Here is a 20,773-nt window from a genome sequence, read left to right on the forward strand (position 1 = left end):
TAGCAGCACAGACGCTTACTAAGTTGGGCAAAAAAGGAACCCTGCAGAGCATGAAGATTTTCTGGAACACAAAGTCAAGTTTGCTGTACATGGAAACTAAGTCCTTAGTGACTTAGTCTACCATTAAGGTGAATTTCCGAGCTGGTGAAAAAACAGAAAGAAATATTCTTGCATCAGCCTAAACCAAGTGTCTGTTAGCTTCCCTTCTGTGCATGCCTGCCACAAGCTGAAACGAGAATGCCAGTCTGTGACCACTTACGGACATCTACCAGAGCTTGGATTGATTCAAGTTCAAATGGATCTTGACAAGTAACTTTTTAAGTATCTTTTCCCTCCAGAGTGGTGATCGCCACTGCAAATAGCATAATCTGTTTGGCTGAGTCCATGGCACTTGGTTCAGGTGAATGGGGATTACTCTGGCAAAGCCAAAATCGGTCAGGCTGTTGAACAGGTTGCGTATTTACTCGCATCTCTGGAATCTGTCAGCTTTGTATTTTTAAAAAGCATAAGGACTCTAGCTTCTGCTGGTTTGGAAAGGCTTTGAAACGGTGTCTGAGGAATGGTTGTGAAATGGCACATAGCAGTTACAGAAGACTGATTCTGATCCCACCAAAATCGATGACATTACCTGTACAAAGCCATTGGAGCTCCAGCAAGAATTGAGCCCTCAGGATGTTGGTTTTTTTTAATACTTATGAGCAGTGCAATTGTCATGCAGAACCACAGCATTGCTCCAATGTATACGGTGTCATCTGTGCTATGCTAATAAATTAGCAATCTGCAGCTACCATTGCTGCTATCAGGTCTGGGTACCAAATTGAGCTGTTTCATCTCATTGCTGCTGATGTGTGTCTGCATGAGCATGGAAGATGCGTACGATCCCATCTGTTTTTCACAGACCCTCCATCAGGCTGTATGCTTCAAGGTAACAGATCAGACACAAAATGAATTCCACTGCAGACAAGTGCCTTGAAGGCATCCCACACGGTCACAGCATACAAAAATTTCCTTGAGAGCCATTTTACTCCTCATCAGATCAGCTGAGCCCTGTCCACTCCGGGGAAACTGCTAACTTTGGCTCAGTGTCCCCTGTCATTAACGTGCCAGGTCACCTCCTTCCAAGAGAGCCTTCCAAGTGGTTCGATCAGCAGCAGCTGCTGGCAGGGCTTTTTTGTGAGCTGCTGCTGCTGCCACTTGTCCGGATGGAGCTGTGGTCAGGCTCCTGGGGCACAGAGCAGCACAGGCTGCAAGCAGCATGGTGGCTGTGCTGGGAGCAGGGACCCCAGCCCCACTGCAGCACAGCCCAAGGCACCGGGCGTTGCTCATCAGTTGAAGCTGCATCACCAGCACTCACACCCATCTGCTGCTGCCCACCAGACAGCTTCGCTTGGAGCACAATCTGTTCCTCAACTTGCCATGTGCATTTTCCTCAGAGATGTGAATTCTAAGCTAACTACCTAGAAGAAAAATGAGAGAAGGTGATGTTTGCTGGAGTGTAATAAAACTAGTTTATTTACACAGTAACATGAATGCCACAGAGTACACAGCAAAGTACCACAGCAAACCAGAGTGTAACTGCCCCTGATCACAAAGGAAGGCTTGAAGTTTATATGCTTATATAAAAATGTGTACATGTTGATATGAAGCACCAGATAAAGCAATGCAACCAGGAATTCCAAATACAAATTACCCACAAGAATGGAGTTCAAATTCAAGAAAAACAAATCCCTCAGTCAAGGGATTTTAAAGAAATCTCGCTTATAAAAGATCATCCGTTTTGTAACCCCTAATTTAAAAATAATTTCTCCCCTTCTATTAAAGACAAGAACATATTGTTAGATGCTCAGCATAATTAAGTTTTAAAAGAAAAAAACCCAAGGATTTCAACCGCAAAGCTTTCCAATACCAACAAGCCAAATGATAAATAGAGGCCCGAGTCATTTTTGAAGAGGTGTTCCTTATGAAATGACTGTATTCAAACTTACACAATCTTAAATATATATTATATATACGATATATAATATATATATTTTCAGATTAAAGGGGGCAAAGAATACTTTTGGGATACAAAAATTCATATACATACATAGGTACATATAAATGTGCCTGCACGCACTTGTATGTATTTATGTATATATGTGAACATATATTTCTTCCACATTAAAAAATAAACAAATTCCAGCATCTCGTAAATCCCTGAAATTTTCCCCTTGGGTTTATGAAAAAGGAAATCTTCATAATCTGAAGTACAATCCAAATCCTCACATTCTATAGAGTGGGAATATGCTTCTGTACAGGTATGCTGAGTGTTTCGTTTCTGACTGCCGACTCTGCTTGATCTGAAAGCATTCTGTGGTTTCCAACTAAATGCTGAGTGGAGCACCAATAAGGAGGCTTACAGGGAATTATTTAAATTACATTCTACGTCTGTTCAAAACCACCATCCTTCAAATACTGCATCCAGGTGAATAGTAAAATCCATAGGAACGTCTACCAGAATTTCTTCTGAAAAGCGTTTTCTTTGTATTCCTTTAATATGTTTGGAATCCAGATGATAGTCCACAGAATATCTCCACAGGCCTATTCTTACAGGCATTAAAAACTCTAACTCTGCCCTTCTCTGATGTTACGTTACCACGTCACCACATCACCATCTCACCTCTGTGCCGTGCATTGAAGGCTCTCTGTGCTGTAGGTTTTACAGGAGCTGTAGCAGAACCAAGACCGTCTTTGCAAAACCACAGCTGAGCACACGCTCACGCACTGAGAAATGGTCGTGCACTGCTTGCACAGAGGAGCATGCTTTAGCTCTTGTTTGGAGTAAAGAGGAAAGGAGATTGCATTAAACGGTTTGATTCAGTTACCATCGTATCCCTTAGAAAAGCTGCAACTGATTTAAATAAAACCAGAACTATTTAATTTATATGTCCCCATGAATTTGTTATTACAAACAAAATATATTAACTTAAGTGGGGCTTCTCAGCACCAGAGAAACAGATACATCTTAATTCAGCAGCAAATACTACTTTTATATGCTAAAGTTACGGCCCTACGGTGCAAAGCTGCTGAATCAATTCTCTAAGTGGCCGATCACTAACACACATCTGATTTATTTAAATAATATCTTTTCCTAAAATGTTGGAACTCCTCTGTGTTGAAATGTCAAAATGATTCATTCATACCTTGTGGGGGCTGCCGGGATGCGTGGAACACACCAGATTTAAGGTGGAGTGTTTGAGTAAACGCTGTGTGTTCCTGTCTGTGGGCCAGCAGCAAAGCATCCTAGCTTGTGCTGTTGGTTTCATCGTGTCTGAATACTGAAGAGAGATCAGGCCTCTGCACTGAACCTTGCTGAGGCTCCAAAATAAGATTCTGGATACTCTCATTCCTGAACATTTCTAGGTAAGGTTTTGCTGATAGATTCTCTTCATATTCACCTGGTTATGCATATTGACTGTATCGGATCTGAGGAATAAGTAATTTCAATGTAAGAAAGACAGAACAAACCCATCCTCCATTACATCTCAAGGGGTAGGTTATTCAGAACCTCTCTTTTACCAGAGGCATACATTCCATCCACAGAGCACGGTGTGCAGCACATCCACTACTGCCCTCGGGATCAGCACACCTTACCTTCGCTGCTCCTTCCAAACTAAAGCAGCTCCTCGTCTCCTAGAGCTGAGATTGTCAATGCATTAGGCTTGTTTTGATGCGGCCGTCAGTCTAACCAATTGACTCGTCCTGTTCTCCCTGTGCAGATGCAGTTCCAGACCTGAAAGCCCACAGTTTTGGTTGTTAATCAGGTTTAATGCTGTACAACAAGCAACTGAGAAGAACCTGTTCACCTAACTGCAACTTCAGAAACAGATCTTATTGGATAGGTCAACTCAGTATCGTACAAAATACAGCATTTACTTTATTAATTAACTTATTTTTTCTGCATCTTAACGTGGGCAGTATTATTTATAGGGCTATTACAAGAAGAATAAGATTTCCACCAACTGACCGGCTTCGTTTGAGTTTCTGGACAAGGCACTACATGTTGTGAATCCAATCACTGTGCCCTCTCTGTAACATCAGAGAGGGTTTTAATGGCTCTAATGAGATCAGAAACCACTCATGATAGTTCTTCAAGCAAGCACGTGATTTTCCAGATGTTAGTTCCACTGGAAAACTCTTTAGAGTTCATGATAAAAATATCTGAATGACAGCTTTTATTAATAGAAAAATATATATTTACAATCAATACTGCTATCTTAGATTTGCAGCTCTTCCTATTTCTTGAGCTCAACTGAAAGTGCGACTGCTAAAAAATTCAAGGTCTGTGCACGTATCCATGTGAGTTCAAACATGCACAGCCGGGGGTTTTGTTCCTGCTGTACACAGGATCTCAGCTGCAAACAGAAGGGGATTTTTTCCTTTTGCTTCGCAATTATGCTGTAGCATTCTTAGGATCTGTTTACAATCAATTTAATGCATACATTCTTGGATATTTACGTGGCAATATCTGTTGCCAGGATGAAGGACCATCACAAACATTACCATCACCAGCATCAGAGTTATGGGCACACCTGCAAAGTCAGCCTCAAGCTCCCCGAAGGAATACCTCAGGCCAGGATGTGTTTGACTTCTCTAAAGGAGAACACACACAACATTACAAATTGCTAAAGTTTACCCAGTGCTGCACAAGAAGGGATGGGTAGTGAACATCTATCCATGCTTGCTTATACTGCAGAGTTAAAATGAGTATTGGTTCATCATAAAAAATACAAACAGAAATTAGATAGCTAGAGATACAAAGGCTTCGGACCCGCTGCTTTAAATACATATGGTTGTAAAACATTCAAAATTCCACTTTGCATGTGTGTGTTGACACGAAAGTGAATCTGAAAACACAGAAACCCACTGGCTTCAAGGAACGAGCCCCCTGCAATGACAAGTGGTCCAAGAACTGCTCCAACAGCCTACATGAGTTGGGTGAGAAGTTATGTGCACGCAGGCACTATGAAACAAACACAAACCAGACCACAGAGAACACGAAGCCCTACTCTCAGCTCAGCACTGCGACTAACAGCTAGCAGATAGGATGCATGTGGCTTGTCATGCTCGGTGTATGTAAGCCGTGAGGGCACTGCCCTCCTGTCTCCAGGTAAAGCAGGGCTGCACCCAACGTGTGTGTGATTCTTTGTAAAGGTTCTTCTACAAGCTGCTCGGCAGTAGTATAGAAACTTTCTTTCCTGATGCAGCGAAGCATCTCAACTACATACATTGCACTTGGGCTTTTAAAGCACAGTCTTTTTTTTTCCCCCGTCAATGCTGCCATCCTTGCCTTCTTGCCAAGAAAAGAAAGAAAAAATCTCACGTGAAAATATATTACCCTTATCCTTGCCTGATCCTTCACTGATACAGGTGAATCAAACACAAGAATAATAATCAGAAGTTTCAAGAAGTCTTGAGAAAGGTCACAGAGACTGTCTACATACTACAGCACAATCTACGTAGGCTTACACAGTACTCAGCTTAGCTCTGAGAGATGCCAGAGAATAACACAGAAATTTCAACCCCTCCAAATGAATGGTGTGGATCCAGAGCTAGTTTTGCTGACCTTAAGCCTGCAGGACTGTTTGTTCCGTTTCCATGCATCTGGTCCAAGCATGCATACGCTGTATAAAGTGGCTATTTGTTTCAAGGCTGAAGTGAATTGATTCCTCACAGTTTTAACAATTAGAATGAAACATCCATCCATAAAAGGAACACATGGATAGCTGCATTTATGTGCCAGGAAAGTAAAGGAAGGGGCTGCAGATCTAGCATCCGGTAAAGGCTGGTGTGTAAAGTGAACACTGTAACATACAGCTTTAAAAAATACATACAAGAATTGCACATAGATCCATAGAAGAGAAGCACAGGCTCATAACTAGGGCTGTCTGCTTTCCATCACCTGGGTTAGAATATTCAGCATCACTTGTTCCTCTACATCCGAATGAGTTCTTCAGAGCGACTCAGAGAGCAATTCAGAGCCTAGCAATACTGAGCAAACACACCGTCTGTTCAACTGCAGAGGTTCTGGAGGAAACAGCCACTGGGTCAGGGAAGGAAGTCAGCAGATGTCTCTAAAAACGCAAAGCTCCTTCAGGTTGAATTTTTTCAAATTTTGCTTCTTATTCTCAGTAATTCCTGCTCTCGTCCCAAACCCCGTCTGCAATCTTTGATCTTTGAGCTGTTCTGACAACGTGCCATTTTCAGGGTGTTGTCTACAGCAACATGAGCATGCACTGGTTACAGCAGACAAGAGAAGTGCAGCCAAACACCGCTGCAGGAAAAACGGATCACGATGCTGTTAGTTGTGGCTGCCAAACTTAACAGCTCCCTTGATAATTAAACAACACTGTTTTTGCCCCTTGTTTTTACCCTTCAGAGAACTGTGTCTGCAGTAAAAGTGTCTCCATTTGGCCTGTTAGCTACATGCAGACGAGCTCCAAACACTCCTATCTCCTGCCAACATGCCAGCAGAGCCAATTTCAGTCCCACTTTGCAATATGGCACAAGTGACAAGAGCAAACCAAAATAAAACAGAAGAGGTGGCTGTTATTTTTGACCCCAATTCATAGCAGTGATTGTCAGAGAAGATTATACATGGCCTGTCCGTTTCAAGTCAGGTTTTAGTGCCTTTTATGACGGAAGGGGAATTTCAATTGCCCACCATGTGTTGTATTTTTATGGTATAAATGTGGTTATAGCTACAGTACATCAGCTGTCCAGACTGGTGAGCGTCAAGTAGGGGAAACAGGATAGACTAAGTGTGCATATTCTGCTTTTTAATGCAGAGGTCTTAAGCCAAGGATAACAGTCCAATTAAGGCAACATTGCTGAAATCAAGGATGAGATTAGAAAGGATGTGGGTAGGCAGTGTGTCAGACGGAGAGGAGGGAAGAGAACAAAGCACAGATGCTTATTGCCTGCTGACAGGGGTGCAATCAGCAGGACAACCACATCTGCAAGGAAAAAAGAAGGCATAAAATGTAAGAGAGAGAGGAGAATCCACTTGGTTGAGCCCAAAGGAAAGAAGAGTCCAGCCCAGCTGTGGGGGACCAAGAAATTTCGCATGGGATGTGGAATGAAAGCAGTGGGGCAATGTGGGTCATCCATCTCCCATTTACAACTAATTCATCTCTGCTATTCACTACCAATGCTACATACAGAATTGGCAGAAACTACCCAGAAGAGGAGGGCAATTTGTTTACTGTAGTTATAGAAATAGTGGTATCGAAGTTTGCTCTCCTTTTCATCCAGATATTTATCTAGCTACAAAGTGTCTGATCCAAATGCAGTCATATGTATAAAACGAATCCCTAAGAGGCCTGGCAAAAAAGCAAAGTTCTGTCATACTGGGTACAGGAGGCAATCTCTCCAATTAGAACCTATTTGCTCAGAGTTGCTGGCTTTGACATCTAGGCCTTTTTTCTAAACACTTGTTCAAAGTGTGAGCCCTAGGGCAGGCTGGAGCCAGGGCTGGGCTGGAGGTGCTTTGTAAAAAGCAGCAGGTCTTATCAACTAGTGCCGCTGCATGATTCTCACAATGCGATGAAGGGAGTCTACAGTGGCAAAAGCCAGATACTGACAACACAGCCAGTCTTCCAGAATCACTCCGCAGTCCCTGTCAAAGGACTTCTCCGCAAACTTTATCATCAGCAGCGTCCTTTTGATGTCCAGCCAGTTCTGAAGTACAGCATCTTTCCGGGCTGGGTTGGAAGATGTTCTTAGAGCGTGGAACAAGTCCTCACGTGGACCCCAAAGCAAACACTGAAGGATTCCCTTGGCTTCTGATATCAGGATCCTCTCAGAGGGGTTGGGATTCAGCAAGCAGCTGGCAAGTTGTTGAAGCCCTTGAGAGTAGAGGGAACGGCAAGGGATCTTGGGGAGATCAGCATGAGTGTATTCCTTCTCCTTGAGCTCTGGATTCTCATCAAAGGGATTGGGTAAGTGCAGCATTTCGTAGATAAGGATGCCAGTCTGAAATTCATCGCACTTTTTGTACTGCGTCGCAGTGATGATTTCTGGAGCCAGGCGGGACTGATCCCGTAGGACCTCAGGATCTACCATATGACTCTTCTGCTTGGCCTGTGAGAAATTGCTCACTATTAACCTGGCTGGGCACGCAGTGTTGGGACTGGGCTCCACGGACTCAGAGCTCAGAGGGCTGCCTCCTGGTCTAGAATGAACCAGCAGCAGGTTCTCTAGCCGCAGATCACAGTGAGTGATGTGATAGGGTTTCAGGTGCTCCAGGCCCAAACACAGCTGTAAAAGGAGAAGACAGACCTGCCTCTCATATAAATCCGGGCTTTTGGCATGGCGAGGAGCAGACTCTCGCACAAAATCCGCCACTGTTAAGTACGGCACCTCTCGTGTGATGACCACAACACGGCTGCGTGGCTTGCTGATGGTCCCCTGGTTACCTGAGCTGTCCTTCTGCGAAGCCTCTGCGTTGGAAGGAGCGCCTCCGTTCTTATGCTCAGGTTCTTGCTCTTCTTCTTGCTCTTCTTCCACCTCCGGTGCATCGGTATCTTCCCATGGAAGGAGGCGAACTGGCACTTCAGCAAGGAAATGGCCACAGTCCTGCTGGATGTTAAAGTTGATAGCCAGACTCTGCCGGATAGACAGGCTGTGATAATACTGCTGGGACTCCTTAGCTTTGCTCTTACAAATCTGGGGGAAGAAAATAAACACAACAGATAGAACATAACGATTCATTTGTAAATTCTATATCCTTTTTGTAATGCGTCTACAGTCCAGCACTATAATAATACCAGAACTGAAACACTTTGTGCTGAACTGACCTTGGCACATGAATGTGTTGCATTGGATTTGGAGCTGCAGATCAATATGTGCAAGCAGCACCCTGTGCATGTAATACTGCCTGGAAAATACAATTCAGGCAGGTTGTGCTTCCAGTCAGAATAGCAGCTGATACATGGTAACTTTGCAGTGAAACCTACAATACAGTCAGTTGTTTATCCATACAATTTTATTTCCTGTTTTCCCCTCAGGTTTGTATGAAGCTTGAGCAACAACAACAAAATAATAGCAATATTTATAAATAAATATGCACAGAATATCTGAACATCAGACGATTGCATGACTCAGAGTGGCATAACAAGTACCACCTATCAGCTGAGCTAAATAACTGGATGCATGCTCCTTGCCCACTGTAATTGGAAACTGAAATCCTACACACTAACACATCATTTCTTCAGTCAGGTGTGTGTGGGGGGACGGAGAGATTTGCTCTGGCTCAGCAAACTCATTAGAGAATGGTACCTTAACTGCTTTCAATCATTTGTCAGCATCCTAAGCACACACTGACATTTTGCTCTATTAAGCCATATCTCATTGCTGCCCAGAAAGATCTTGATATGTACACAATCACCATAATTATCCTTATTAATTGCGTGCACTGTCGTAACAACTTGAAGCTCCAATCTCCTTATGACAGCCACTGGACCGCCTCTGTTGGGGGCTCTGTTCTAAGGCATTTACTCATCAAAACTGCAGTCCCACAGACAGAGACTCATCTGTGTTGACTGCTGCATGTTAACCACAGTTCTGCTAACTTCACCGAGACCGTTCAGAGCCTGTAAGTGCATGTTTTAACCTTTCCAAGGTTAGAGCTGTATGTTGCCAGCTGGATCATCCCTATGAAATGCCTTCCCAGCCTACTTATGGCACCCTGGAAGGGAGGTGTCCTCTATCTCCTCTCATTTTTTTCCCCTGCTTTTCAGTTCTATTTTACTTTCAATCAATCTGATTCTCCTGTCCTAACTGATACTAAAAATGATTGATTTCCACCGTTTAACATTGCACTTTCACACTCAGGAAAATGTAACTGTTCTGCATTTGGAAAACAGCCAGCCCTCATTACTCTTAGCATTATTCCTAACCCTGTGCTTCTTGTTGCTCTTTTCTGGGTTCTCTTTCATTTAAGACTTCTCCAGCACCAAGGAGAACAGAACCTTATATATAATAATCACTGTTATCCCTCCCAGGGTGAAAAACTCACTGATTCCACTGTTACTGTTGTGCAAAAATCCTCCACATCACTGTCAATTATACAGTCAGAATCCACAGCACAGCCAAATGTCCCCCAGCACCAGCTCTTAAATAAGAGATTTTGTTTCAGACTCCATCAAAAATGGAGATGCTAATTCCATTCCTACTGCAGGGACTTTTAGAGGTCATCTTTGTATCAACAGAACAGCAATTAGAAGACTAAATGGTATCTTGATTAAAATCAATACTGAAGTGACTGCTTTTATGAAAACAGTTTTCCCATCCTTATCCTGTTGTTAAAGAAGATAATAAAAACAAACTGTAATCACACAAATGCCCAACAACGACAGCTTTTGGACACTTCTCTCATTTCCCTTGTTTAATACATGCAAGTATATGGGCACATGAACAAGCACACCGTATCTACTGAAACAAGAAAGCTGAAATCTGATTAGAGATGTATTTCCTGCCTCTTGCTTTTTGTTTACAAACAACACGATGTGAGAAGTGGAAAAGGCAGCTGCTTTATTTAAGGCTGATTAAATTGGTGACTCCACAAACACTGAAGTTTGTACACTAAATGTTCTGTAATTGACAAACAGGAATGGAAAGCTAAACTGCCTGGAAACAGCAGCTACAGACTGCAGTATGAATCAGACACCTGTCTGAATTCATGGAACAGTGAATGAAAGAAGGACCAGCAGCAATGTGATGAGCTTTTAAGTGTCTGATTACTCTTCATTCTCCTGCTGAAATACAGATGCAGTCCAGGTAAGCACTGGGCCTTCAGACTGCAGAATTCAGATTCTCACTGTATTAATACCTTACTAGAATGGGGGAAATGTGCTGCAAGCAGTGGAGACACACAATTATTTTCCTACTGATCGGTTCTAAGCTGGTAGAATGAAATTTCTTTCACTGACTTTCACTAGATCAAATGGAATCAGAAAAAATAAGGGCTGAGAAACTTTTTGTGCTACTTTGTTGTTTTCTGTGTTGCACTCCATACTCTGAGCTTTATCTTCTGAATTTGAAATAGAGCAGAATGCTGGCCTTTAATACCATTCATGTTTAATAACACAAGCCTTTGCATTTTGTATTGGAACAACCCCACCATCATCTACAACTATAATCTGAATGACTGAGATTTAAAATTTGCAAAGTAAATTAAGCAAAGTAAGTTAGGTAAGCAAAGTCTATATTTACCTTTGAAAACATTTAGGGGCCAGGTTGTGAAATCTGATGGACTCATTAACAAGTATTAACAACTCATTAACAAGACTGTGATGAATTGCAAAAGAAGCTGATACAGAGCTTTTCTGTTGGGGATGGTTAATGCTATCTCAAAAGTGTGAGTTAATATCCAACCCAGTTTTCTTTGTGTGATTTGTCTGCTCCAGTCACCTATTGTTAAAAAAATGCATGCAGAAATCCTGTTACTTTTTCTAAGCTATGAAGAAAGAGGCTGACCTGAGTTTGGCAAGCCTTCTTTCTAATGCTGATAATGGGCTGGTTGTTCAAAAGGTGAAGCAATGTCAGTAAAAAGCCCTTCCTTGTGATGCAAGAAGGCAGAGAGATATGAGTATGAAGGAATGGGAATTTTCCACCTCCCTTTTCGCTGGTACCATGGAATCACAGAATGGCTTCGGTTGGAAGGGACCTCAAGGATCTTCAAGTTCTGATCCTCCCTGCTGCAGCCTGGGCTACCAACAGCTAGATCAAGTATTAGATCAGGTTGCCCAGAGGGCCCCATCCAACCTGGCCTTGAACATCTCCAGGCATGGGTCATGCACAGCCCCTCAGGGCAGCCTGTTCCTGCACCTCACCACTCTCTCAGTGAAAAACTTACCCTGACATCTAATCTAAATCTTCCCAACTGGACATCGAGCCATTGACCACAACCCTCTGGCTGCGACCTTCCAACCAACTTCTTATCCACTGAATGATCTTCCCTTCAAATCCACCTTCCCCCAGTTCAGAGATAAGGATGTGGTGGGAAACCATGACAAAGGCCTTGCAGGAGTCCACACCAGTTGCTTTCCCTGTGTCCTCCGATGGTGTCACTCCTTCACAGAAGGCCATCACATTGGTCAGGCATGATCTGCCCTGGGTAAAGCCATGCTGGCATCTCAGATCACCCGCTCATCCCTCATGTGCCTTGATATGTCTTCCAGGTGAATCTGTTTCACCATCTTCCCAAGTACAGACGTGAGGCTCACCAGTCTGTAGTTGCCCAGCTCCTCATCTCTCCCTTTCTTATAAATGGCAGTGATGGTTCCCCTTTTTCAGTCATGGGGGATTTCACCTGACAGCTTCAGCTTTTCAAATATGATGGAAAGCAGCTCAGTAACCACATAAGCCAGCTCCCTTAGGAACCAGGATGTATGTGGTCTGGCCCTACAGACTTGTCTCACAAGGTGATCTCAGACTTGGTATGTCTTGGTCTTCTCTTCAGTACATCCACAGCAACCAAACTTTGGTCATGTTTATTTGGACAGGACAAAATTCTCTATATCCTGCCAGTTCAATATTCTTCTTGTTTTTGTTTTTGTTTTTTTTCTGCTTCACAAAGAAGCAACATTTTAATGTTTCAGAGTTTTTAAAACTTGTTCTGCATTAGCTTTTATTTTTCCATTACGGATCCTGTAGCCTACTGCGCCATAGGCTGGCTTCCATTTCACCAGCAGGGAATCTCATTTCCACTCTGTCCTGTGCATTTTACAGGGCATCGGTGAATTTAAAGTAAGATGAATATTGTGGGAAATGAATTTACAAGTGCTGAAAATGAGAAACACAGAAGATCACAAAGGCTGCACCATCTGTGCTGCTCTGTTGTATTACACACAGGGACAACTGCAAATGAAATTCTGTGTAGAATGAAAGCTCGCTAATCCCAAATTGATAGCTTGTTCTTGGCACAGTGTTTTCTTTCCGAGGAGGCCAGTTTGATCTCTGATTGACCTCATTTTCTTGATCTGGCTTCGAAACAGAGCTTTGACTTTTTAATGATGTGCCAGAACGCAGAATTCTGCACTATTAGAACTGATCTTGGAAGGGGCTGAAGTTTAATGTGGGTGGCTTTATTTTGATCTGCAGCATGACGTTCTGGGGTGACATTTGAGAAAAGTTCTGCAGGCTCCGCTAGGAAACCGCCTCGACAAAAAAACCCACCAAATCTCAGCACACCAAGTGACAAACTAAATATAACTGGAATATAATTGCCAGTGCAACTGGGAAGCTGTCAGCCAATACTATTTATTTCTGCACTGCTCCACTTTATACACGGAACGAGAACCTTAGCAGAAATGTTTCACTCACAAAGAAATTCTGCCACCCTGAAGCAATCAGAAGAATATATATTTTAATTGCTTGTTTGGAGCTGTTTGTACCTTTGCAAGTCCTGTTATCCTACCTGACCCGCACTGCAGCACATGCCTATGGCCAGACCACATGTGGTGAAGGCCATAACCTCAGCTCTTTGATTTCCTTACATTTGCATGGACTCTGAACCATAATTACTATGTGTGCCTATTACATTGCATTATCATTTCCTTGAGAGTTTGATATCGAAAGTAGAAGTTGTTTCCTTCACTGCACTGGCACAGTAATTCACGTTGTCTAACCATTATTCATTCTGCGTAATTGCATTATTATTGTTTTTTTAAGGTCCCTGGGATATTGCTGCCATATTAAGTCTGTTTAGGGATTGTAAGAACTGGAATGTCCAGTGCACTTCGTAGAGGAAACTGGTTCTCAATCCTGCCTTTATTTCTGTTTTGGGGCAAGAGGGTTAAAATGACAGAAACATGCATTTATTTGAGGCAGATGATGACATCATTTGACTCATACCAAAAATAGTCATGATAGTAAATCTGGCACATCTGTTGAAACTGAATTCGAACAATCCCTGTGATACAGGAGCAACCTGTTAGGAGATTTTATAAAAAATCAAAGCTGAACTCAGCAACAAATGTTAAAACAATGTTGAAATGTACTGAAGCTCATCGTAAGGGGAGAAATCCACTAGCTGTAGTTTAAAGTTGGCAATGCAATTCAGTGTATTAGCATAGAGAATGCAGTAATAAAAACAACTACCAAAGAAGCATAGAACAAAAGAGAGCCTGATCTGAAAGAGAAAATGAAAATACAGCAGTAATCCTGTATGTGGGCTTTGCTTGGCTTGTGGAGAAATCAGAGGGTGTCTGTAGTGAGACTATCTTCCAATATTACATCAACTGCAGGGCAGGGCATTTCCCAGAATAACTTCTCATCTTCACATGACAGCAAACGGCTCACTGTGACCTCCAGCTGAATGATGCCGTGATGGATACGTCACTCATGCTTGTCACATCTAGGATGCTATGACACAATTTTGTAGTCCAAGAACTACAAAACATGTGGAAAAAATACAGCACTTATAATATATAGTATTTGAGTGCATGACATTGCCATGCTCTGGCCTTACTGGCTTTGTACAAGGTGCCTGTCCTCTGCTTAAAAGTTTTAAGTAAAAGCACAGGTCCTGCCTGTCAGGCTGTACTTTCAAGGCACACACACACTGTACGAAGAGGAATCGTAGAGATAACCCAAACCTGCCCATGTAGAAAATTACAACTTTGGGTCCCAGAAGCAATGTTGTTTGTATCACTGTGCTGAAAGCAAACCGACAAGAACCTGAGTAACACCAAACTCGATTCTGCAACCAGACCAGATTGGCAGATAAATTCACCATCTTATTCATGATCTTTTCTCGGCTGCTTTGCACCACTGGGCATGGCATCACACAGCATCCATATCGAACTTCAAATCTTTCCCAGAAGAGAGCCTTGGTTACTAAAGAAATGCAAACGACTGTGCCCACAAATTTGCCTTGAAAAAATGCCCTTTCAGATGAAGGTGTCAACTGCAACAACCTTACCTTTCTGTTATTCACTTATCTTTCCTGTAAGCAGTCATGCAGGAGTGAAAACAATGTTTTGCTCCTTTAAAACAGCACCTTTCCGAGAATGCCAACGTGCTCTATGAGGAATAATGACTTATGTCTCACACCTGTGCTGGGTAATAACTGCTTTATCTCAGTTTCAACGAGGAGGAGGCAGGAGTTCAGTGATTTGCTCAAGGACATACAGGAAGTCTAACAGACCCATGACTCTCAGCTGTCTTTCTCACTGTCCTCCTACCCCATAAACACTGAGAACTGGAGAGAGGCAGAGCTCAGAAAAAATAACCAATATATAACCTATGAAGTATCAACACCTAGCGAGACAGCTGCCAACTATTCATTAATACAGAGCAGTAAGTCCAGTAAATCTCACTTCTTTCATGGACTTGCTGAACAACCACCTCATCATAAATCAATTGTTTCTTTAGCAAAAGGCAACAAAGTCGAAACGGACAAGCTCAGCTTTCTTATCATTTTCATGCTATAGTTCATAGGGCAACACTGATGGCCAGACAGATTTTGAAAGGCTGGTCACGACATGGTGACAATTTAAGAACCAGTATGGCAACAGAAAAACATACAGATCTGGAGTTTACATTTAAAACTACACGGCTCTGAAAGTGGAAAAATTTTAAGTCTTCCATAATTAAGAGTGCTGATTTATTATCATCTGATTTAGTATTTCAACACAGGTTAATCTGCGTGCGGGTGAATTTTTAGTACTACAAGTTCCCAGAAAAGTGCTGACCAGTCTTAAATTAATACATCTTTCTCTTCAGTATTTCACTGAACAACGACCATGCTAAAGACTGAATTGCACTGATCTTCTTTTAATAATTTTGGAGTTGCAATAAAAAGAGACGAAACTTCAACAGCAGGTACGAATTCCAGACACGGCTCTTGACAGAAGGAAAAGCCTTTGTCCCTTTGTCTTGGGATTCTTATTTTTCATGCACCACTACAAGTAATGCTGTAGGACCAACCACACCTGGGGGCAGTGCAATTATGGCTACTGTTGCTACAATCTGTCGCTGATGTCTAAGGTCACCGCTATTCAAAACACCTCTTACCTTGACTGCATAATTGTTGAGAGGATCTTTTGCATAAGAAGCCGGGTAGTAAACTGCATCACCTGCCTCACAACACGGCTTGTCACTGGTGAGCCTGAAATCCGACCAGCTGTCTACTCCAAATCGCAGCTGGTCTTTTTGTCCGGCCATGAACAAGTCTTCACATTTAAGTGCCAGCTTCTTCAGCGAATCGGTGTGAAGGTTTCGGATTTTACCTACCACTTCTTCTCGATTTTCAATTCCCCGATAAAGTGCTTGCCTCTGTGGCTTCTGGACACCTCTGCTCTGCTTAGACTGCGAGACACGTCTCCCCGTCAGAGACTCCATGCTATTGGAACAGCGGTCCTTAATACTGATAGTGGTTAGGCTGGAAACACTGTTAGTTGCTGAGGTGGTTGTCCTTAACTTTTCTGTAGGCCTGTCCAAGGAATCTCCCGACTCGTTGTCCAGTGCCTTGAGCTCCAAGCTGACCGAGGAGCAGGCGCTGCTCGCTTCCCAGTTGGTGTCAATGTCATAGGTGGGATTGGCCACAATGCACAGATTGTTCTCAAGAGCTTGCTTCTGGAGATCTCTGGGACTGGGCTCTGTGTTAGCTCTCAAAATTGTCTTTTTCGGCAGTGGAGGCGGTGTTGGCTGTAAGTTGTTCAATGTCTCCTGCTCTACTATTCCTCCAAAGGCAATGGCATCGTCCAAAGCTCCCTTCGGCTGCCTCGGCTGTTTCGGAGGTATCATGGCTGCTCTGGACTGTCCTGTGGGGTAAGAAAACAACAGTGCTTTGCATCTGCTGCTCATATTTGCACTTTGCAAACAAATTTAAGAAGGGAAAAGAAAGAAGCTGACTAGAACCCCCTCCTCCCATTTGGAGAATAGCTGAATACATACCTGAAATGATGAACTAATGAGAAAGCAAAATGACTAAGTCAGCACTGTGCATCTATTATCACACAGAGCCAGTCTTTATTTGACCTTGGTATGGGTATTAAGATCAGTTCCAGTGCTGACAGTGCTTGCATTTTATATCACATAGCACTAATTACAAAATGTGCAAGCAAAACCCAAAAATGAGTTTTGGCACTCCGGTCAATTTCAGTTTCAGTAATTATGCTCAGCCTCCCTTGGTTCCGTCTGCAGCCAAACATCTGTAATGGGATCCTTTACTTCCTATTCCGATGGACTGAAGCGATGGGAGGGTGCTGCTAAGTGGCTTTGTGTACTATTTCTGTGAAGGTACATCTCTCTAGAAAGTGAAGTCATCTTTTTTATATATCCTCATAACGGTTTCTAAGGAATTTGATCGCTTTGATTTGAAATGTGCTAAAGGGGCTGAAAGCATTGTTTCACAAGGTAGAACAGAACAATTCCCAGGCAAACACTGTAATTTAACAGCTTCAGCAGATGCGTCAGAAAGGTAAGATTGCTCTAGCAGATGCATTAGTTGAAAACAAGGAAGTTGCACCTACTTTCACAGAGGTTGACAAGCATGCTGCTACTGGCTTCAGAGAGAGTAGGATCACAGTTTGATATTACATAAACATCAATATCTTTTACCCACCGATTTTTTACACCCATCCCCACCCATAGCGTTCTCAAAGAGTTCCTTTCCTGACTGGCCACAGGCACCCTTGCTGGCAATACTGAGTTCACAGACACCCTGACAGAGATTCAGTCGAGAGATTCCACACAGCAGGTTTCATGTACAAACGCATGGGATTTCATCAGAGACACCAGTTAGTTTTCAAGGTGTGTGCTTCTAGAGAAGATACACTGCTGCTGATGTGTTTTGGATGCATTTTGGAGTGGATGATTATGTTTAATAACTGCCAGAGTTCTTGGAAATAAAGAATAACTGACACCAATGTAATAGAAGTAAAAACAAAACCTACCAACCAACCAACAACCCAATAAACAGACCAATAAATGGCCAGCTTGCTGCTATTTGGGACAATTAAACAGTTGTCACTCAGACCAGAACGAGACTTTTCCCCTCTTCATACTCAACTGTTGTTTTCAGAAGAATTATTCCATCCATTTTCTCCTGCTGCTATAAGGATCACTGGCAATCACAGTAAGGTGGGGAGCTGATACCGACAGCTGTAGCACAGCAGCCATGAAACACAACTATGCACTGCAGAATTTCTTTACCAAGAAGGGAACAGCCCATGGAAACATGCCACAGCCGTCTGACTGTCCTGGTAAGATGTGGTACGTGCTGAATCCTTAAAGAGAGAACCATATCCACAAACAGAACAGTCCTGAGCCTTCAATTTCTAACAATCATTCTCTTTTCAGTCATTCCCAGGAGACATCAGAAGCGACAGTCATATCTCTATCTTTTGTTTAAGCTCAAGAATCCCCCAGAAAAGCCAGATGGATTTTGTGATAAGCCTGGATATTCCAATGTTTACAAACTGCATCTTGAGCAGGAAATTCTGTTAACTTGGTATTTGCATTGGCTGTGGATCTTTTCAGCCTGACTGTCAGGTAAAATTGCACAGGGCTGCTCCCATGGGTCACCGCTTTTTAGCTCACATATAATAAAAATGCTTAAAGGTTGGAAAGACTGGAGAATCCCTGTGTATGTCTCTCAAACCATCATGAAGGTCACTTAAAAAAAACAAGTAACCCTGGGGATCCTCTGCTGCTCCTTTCTGACCTTTGTTCTGCAGTGAGTGTGCTCTACAGAGCTTCCCTCACTCTCCTCAGCTCCTAACACTGCTGCCAGCTGAGCAGGAATGAAACTGCATCACATTGCAGGTGTGAGGAGTGCCACGATTCACAGGCAGAAGCAGAGCTGATATCTGCGTGCCAGAATCACGCATCCAAACGCACAACATGAGACAAGTTCACTTCTACTTCGGATGCATTTTTCTTGCTGATCCAAACACGTCGTCTCATGCAGCAGTTCTTTGCTCTTACAGAATCCCTACCCTCTGTCCTCCTCCCAGCGACATTCTGTATCACAGATCACTTCTCTGTTTTATCACTGTTACCCTCTACCCCACTATGCCAACATAGACTAGTTGGTGGGTTTGGACAAAGGCTATTCTTTCAGGAGGCAGTTTCCTAATTTGCCTTGTCCGCGTGACTCCTAAGCTTGCACCAGGGAGAAAACAAATCAGAGTGGCAGCAGCCGAAACCCTCTCCAAGAAAGGTAAGATTTATAAGTGTTTCTTCCTGACTCTGTATTTCCTGCCTGCTTTAATGGCCCTGTCCTCCAAAAGCCATTCATACAGAGGAGTGCTGCTACTGCAACCACTGACTTTCACTGCTTGTAGCTTTTGTATAGCTTTTGGAGCGGACATAAAAACATAACCAGAGGAGCTTTTATAACCAGAAATAAGCCTTTCAGATGTCTGGTAGGGTAGCAGGATCCAGAGAACTGCAAGAACAAGTCAGTATGTAGTTTCTTTTTCAAGTATTCCCAACTCAGGCAAATGAGCTTGTATAGCTGCCGTGTTTCAGTGCAGCTCCTCACCACAAGAACCAGTTTTCCATACCAAAAGCTATCCATGCAGGTTAAGTGCCTGACAAACACTATCTGGCCTGCTTTAATGCTGACTTCTTAATACAGGGCATTACTTTCATGCCCAGATGACCAGGCCTTCCAGCTCAGCCTTTCCCAAGCATGGCATGGATACAGCATGCACATTCTTTACATCATTGCCTGGGAAGACAAAGTTTGTCTTCAGTTTTGTTCCTGCTTGAAGGCACAAGAACATTCTTTTGCACACAAGTACTGGCAAAGCATCTGCTGTTTTTCTTGCCTACCACTTCGTTCTCCCTTGAACGCTCAGCTTCCTCAACTACTGCACAGACTCTCCAACCTTACAACCCTGCAAGATGAAAGGGGGAACAGGCACAATATCAAGCTACCACTTAAAGATCTTTCAAGTGGCTTCGAGATTGTTCAGAGACTGAAAAAAAATTAACTCTATAAAGACAGCAGCTTTATGGAGAGCTTTAAGTAATTCTACAGAACAAAATCTTCCACTGTAGAATCTTACTACACAATTACTGCAAATTCATAAATCACAAATTAAATATTAATCAATAGTCTCTGAACACCATGCAGAGATACGAAATTCTAAATCAGCCCTAAAACAGATTTTATTTTATTTCTCTGGGTAACAGATTTATCCTTTTTACAGAATTTTCACATTTTGCATGGCCAAGAAAAGCCAACGTGAATAATCATACACATACAACGTGGGTAACCAGCCTTCCAAGACAGCATCTAGCAAAATCCCAGCAGAACTAAAGTGAAATTCATGGATTCTGTACTCTAGAGACCAGAGAGGGAGAGGAATTTTTGCGTGGCTCCTTATGTGCCTGCAGGGAAGCTGAGATAAGGCTGGGCAGACAGCATGGCTGTATCCTAACATCAGTAGTTTGAGACTGCACAGAACAATTCTGCAGTGAGAAGGGCTTGGCTACTGTCATGGCAGCTGAGGGTTAAAAATGAGATACACGTAACCTCTCTACTCCTATTGATACAGCCAGCAACACCCTGAGCTCTTTTATACCATCACTATGGTGGGATCTTTTATTTCCTAAAAAATCCCAAGTCTGTTATGTTGTATCCAATTCCCAGAAGAGAATCCCTTATCTTGCAAGGCTTTCCTGCACTGTTTTAATTCCTAGATGTATGCATTTACACATCAGATGAAGTAACAGCTACAACTTGCATTTTATTTTGCTTTTATGGCCTGTATAG

The 20,773-nt window shown here is 42.8% G+C and overlaps 1 protein-coding gene across 10 annotated transcripts in view; it reads right to left on the reverse strand.

Annotated features, from left to right (window-relative positions):
• Positions 1 to 1,484: 1,484 nt before the first annotated feature.
• PEAK1 (pseudopodium enriched atypical kinase 1) overlaps positions 1,485 to 20,773 on the reverse strand; it is a 95,896-nt gene continuing 76,607 nt past the window's right edge. For all 10 annotated transcript variants that reach the window (XM_052672517.1, XM_052672523.1, XM_052672520.1 and 7 more), the window contains 2 exons: positions 16,060 to 16,808; positions 1,485 to 8,706 (listed from right to left, as the gene is read on the reverse strand). In XM_052672517.1, coding sequence (XP_052528477.1) covers positions 7,555 to 8,706; positions 16,060 to 16,808 — 1,901 coding nt within the window. In that variant the 3' untranslated portion in view covers positions 1,485 to 7,554. The remainder of the gene's footprint in view (positions 8,707 to 16,059; positions 16,809 to 20,773) is intronic.

Source organism: Tympanuchus pallidicinctus, unplaced genomic scaffold (genome assembly GCF_026119805.1).
Source record: "Tympanuchus pallidicinctus isolate F22 unplaced genomic scaffold, pur_lepc_1.0 scaffold12, whole genome shotgun sequence".
In the NCBI taxonomy this organism is placed as follows: domain Eukaryota; kingdom Metazoa; phylum Chordata; class Aves; order Galliformes; family Phasianidae; genus Tympanuchus; species Tympanuchus pallidicinctus.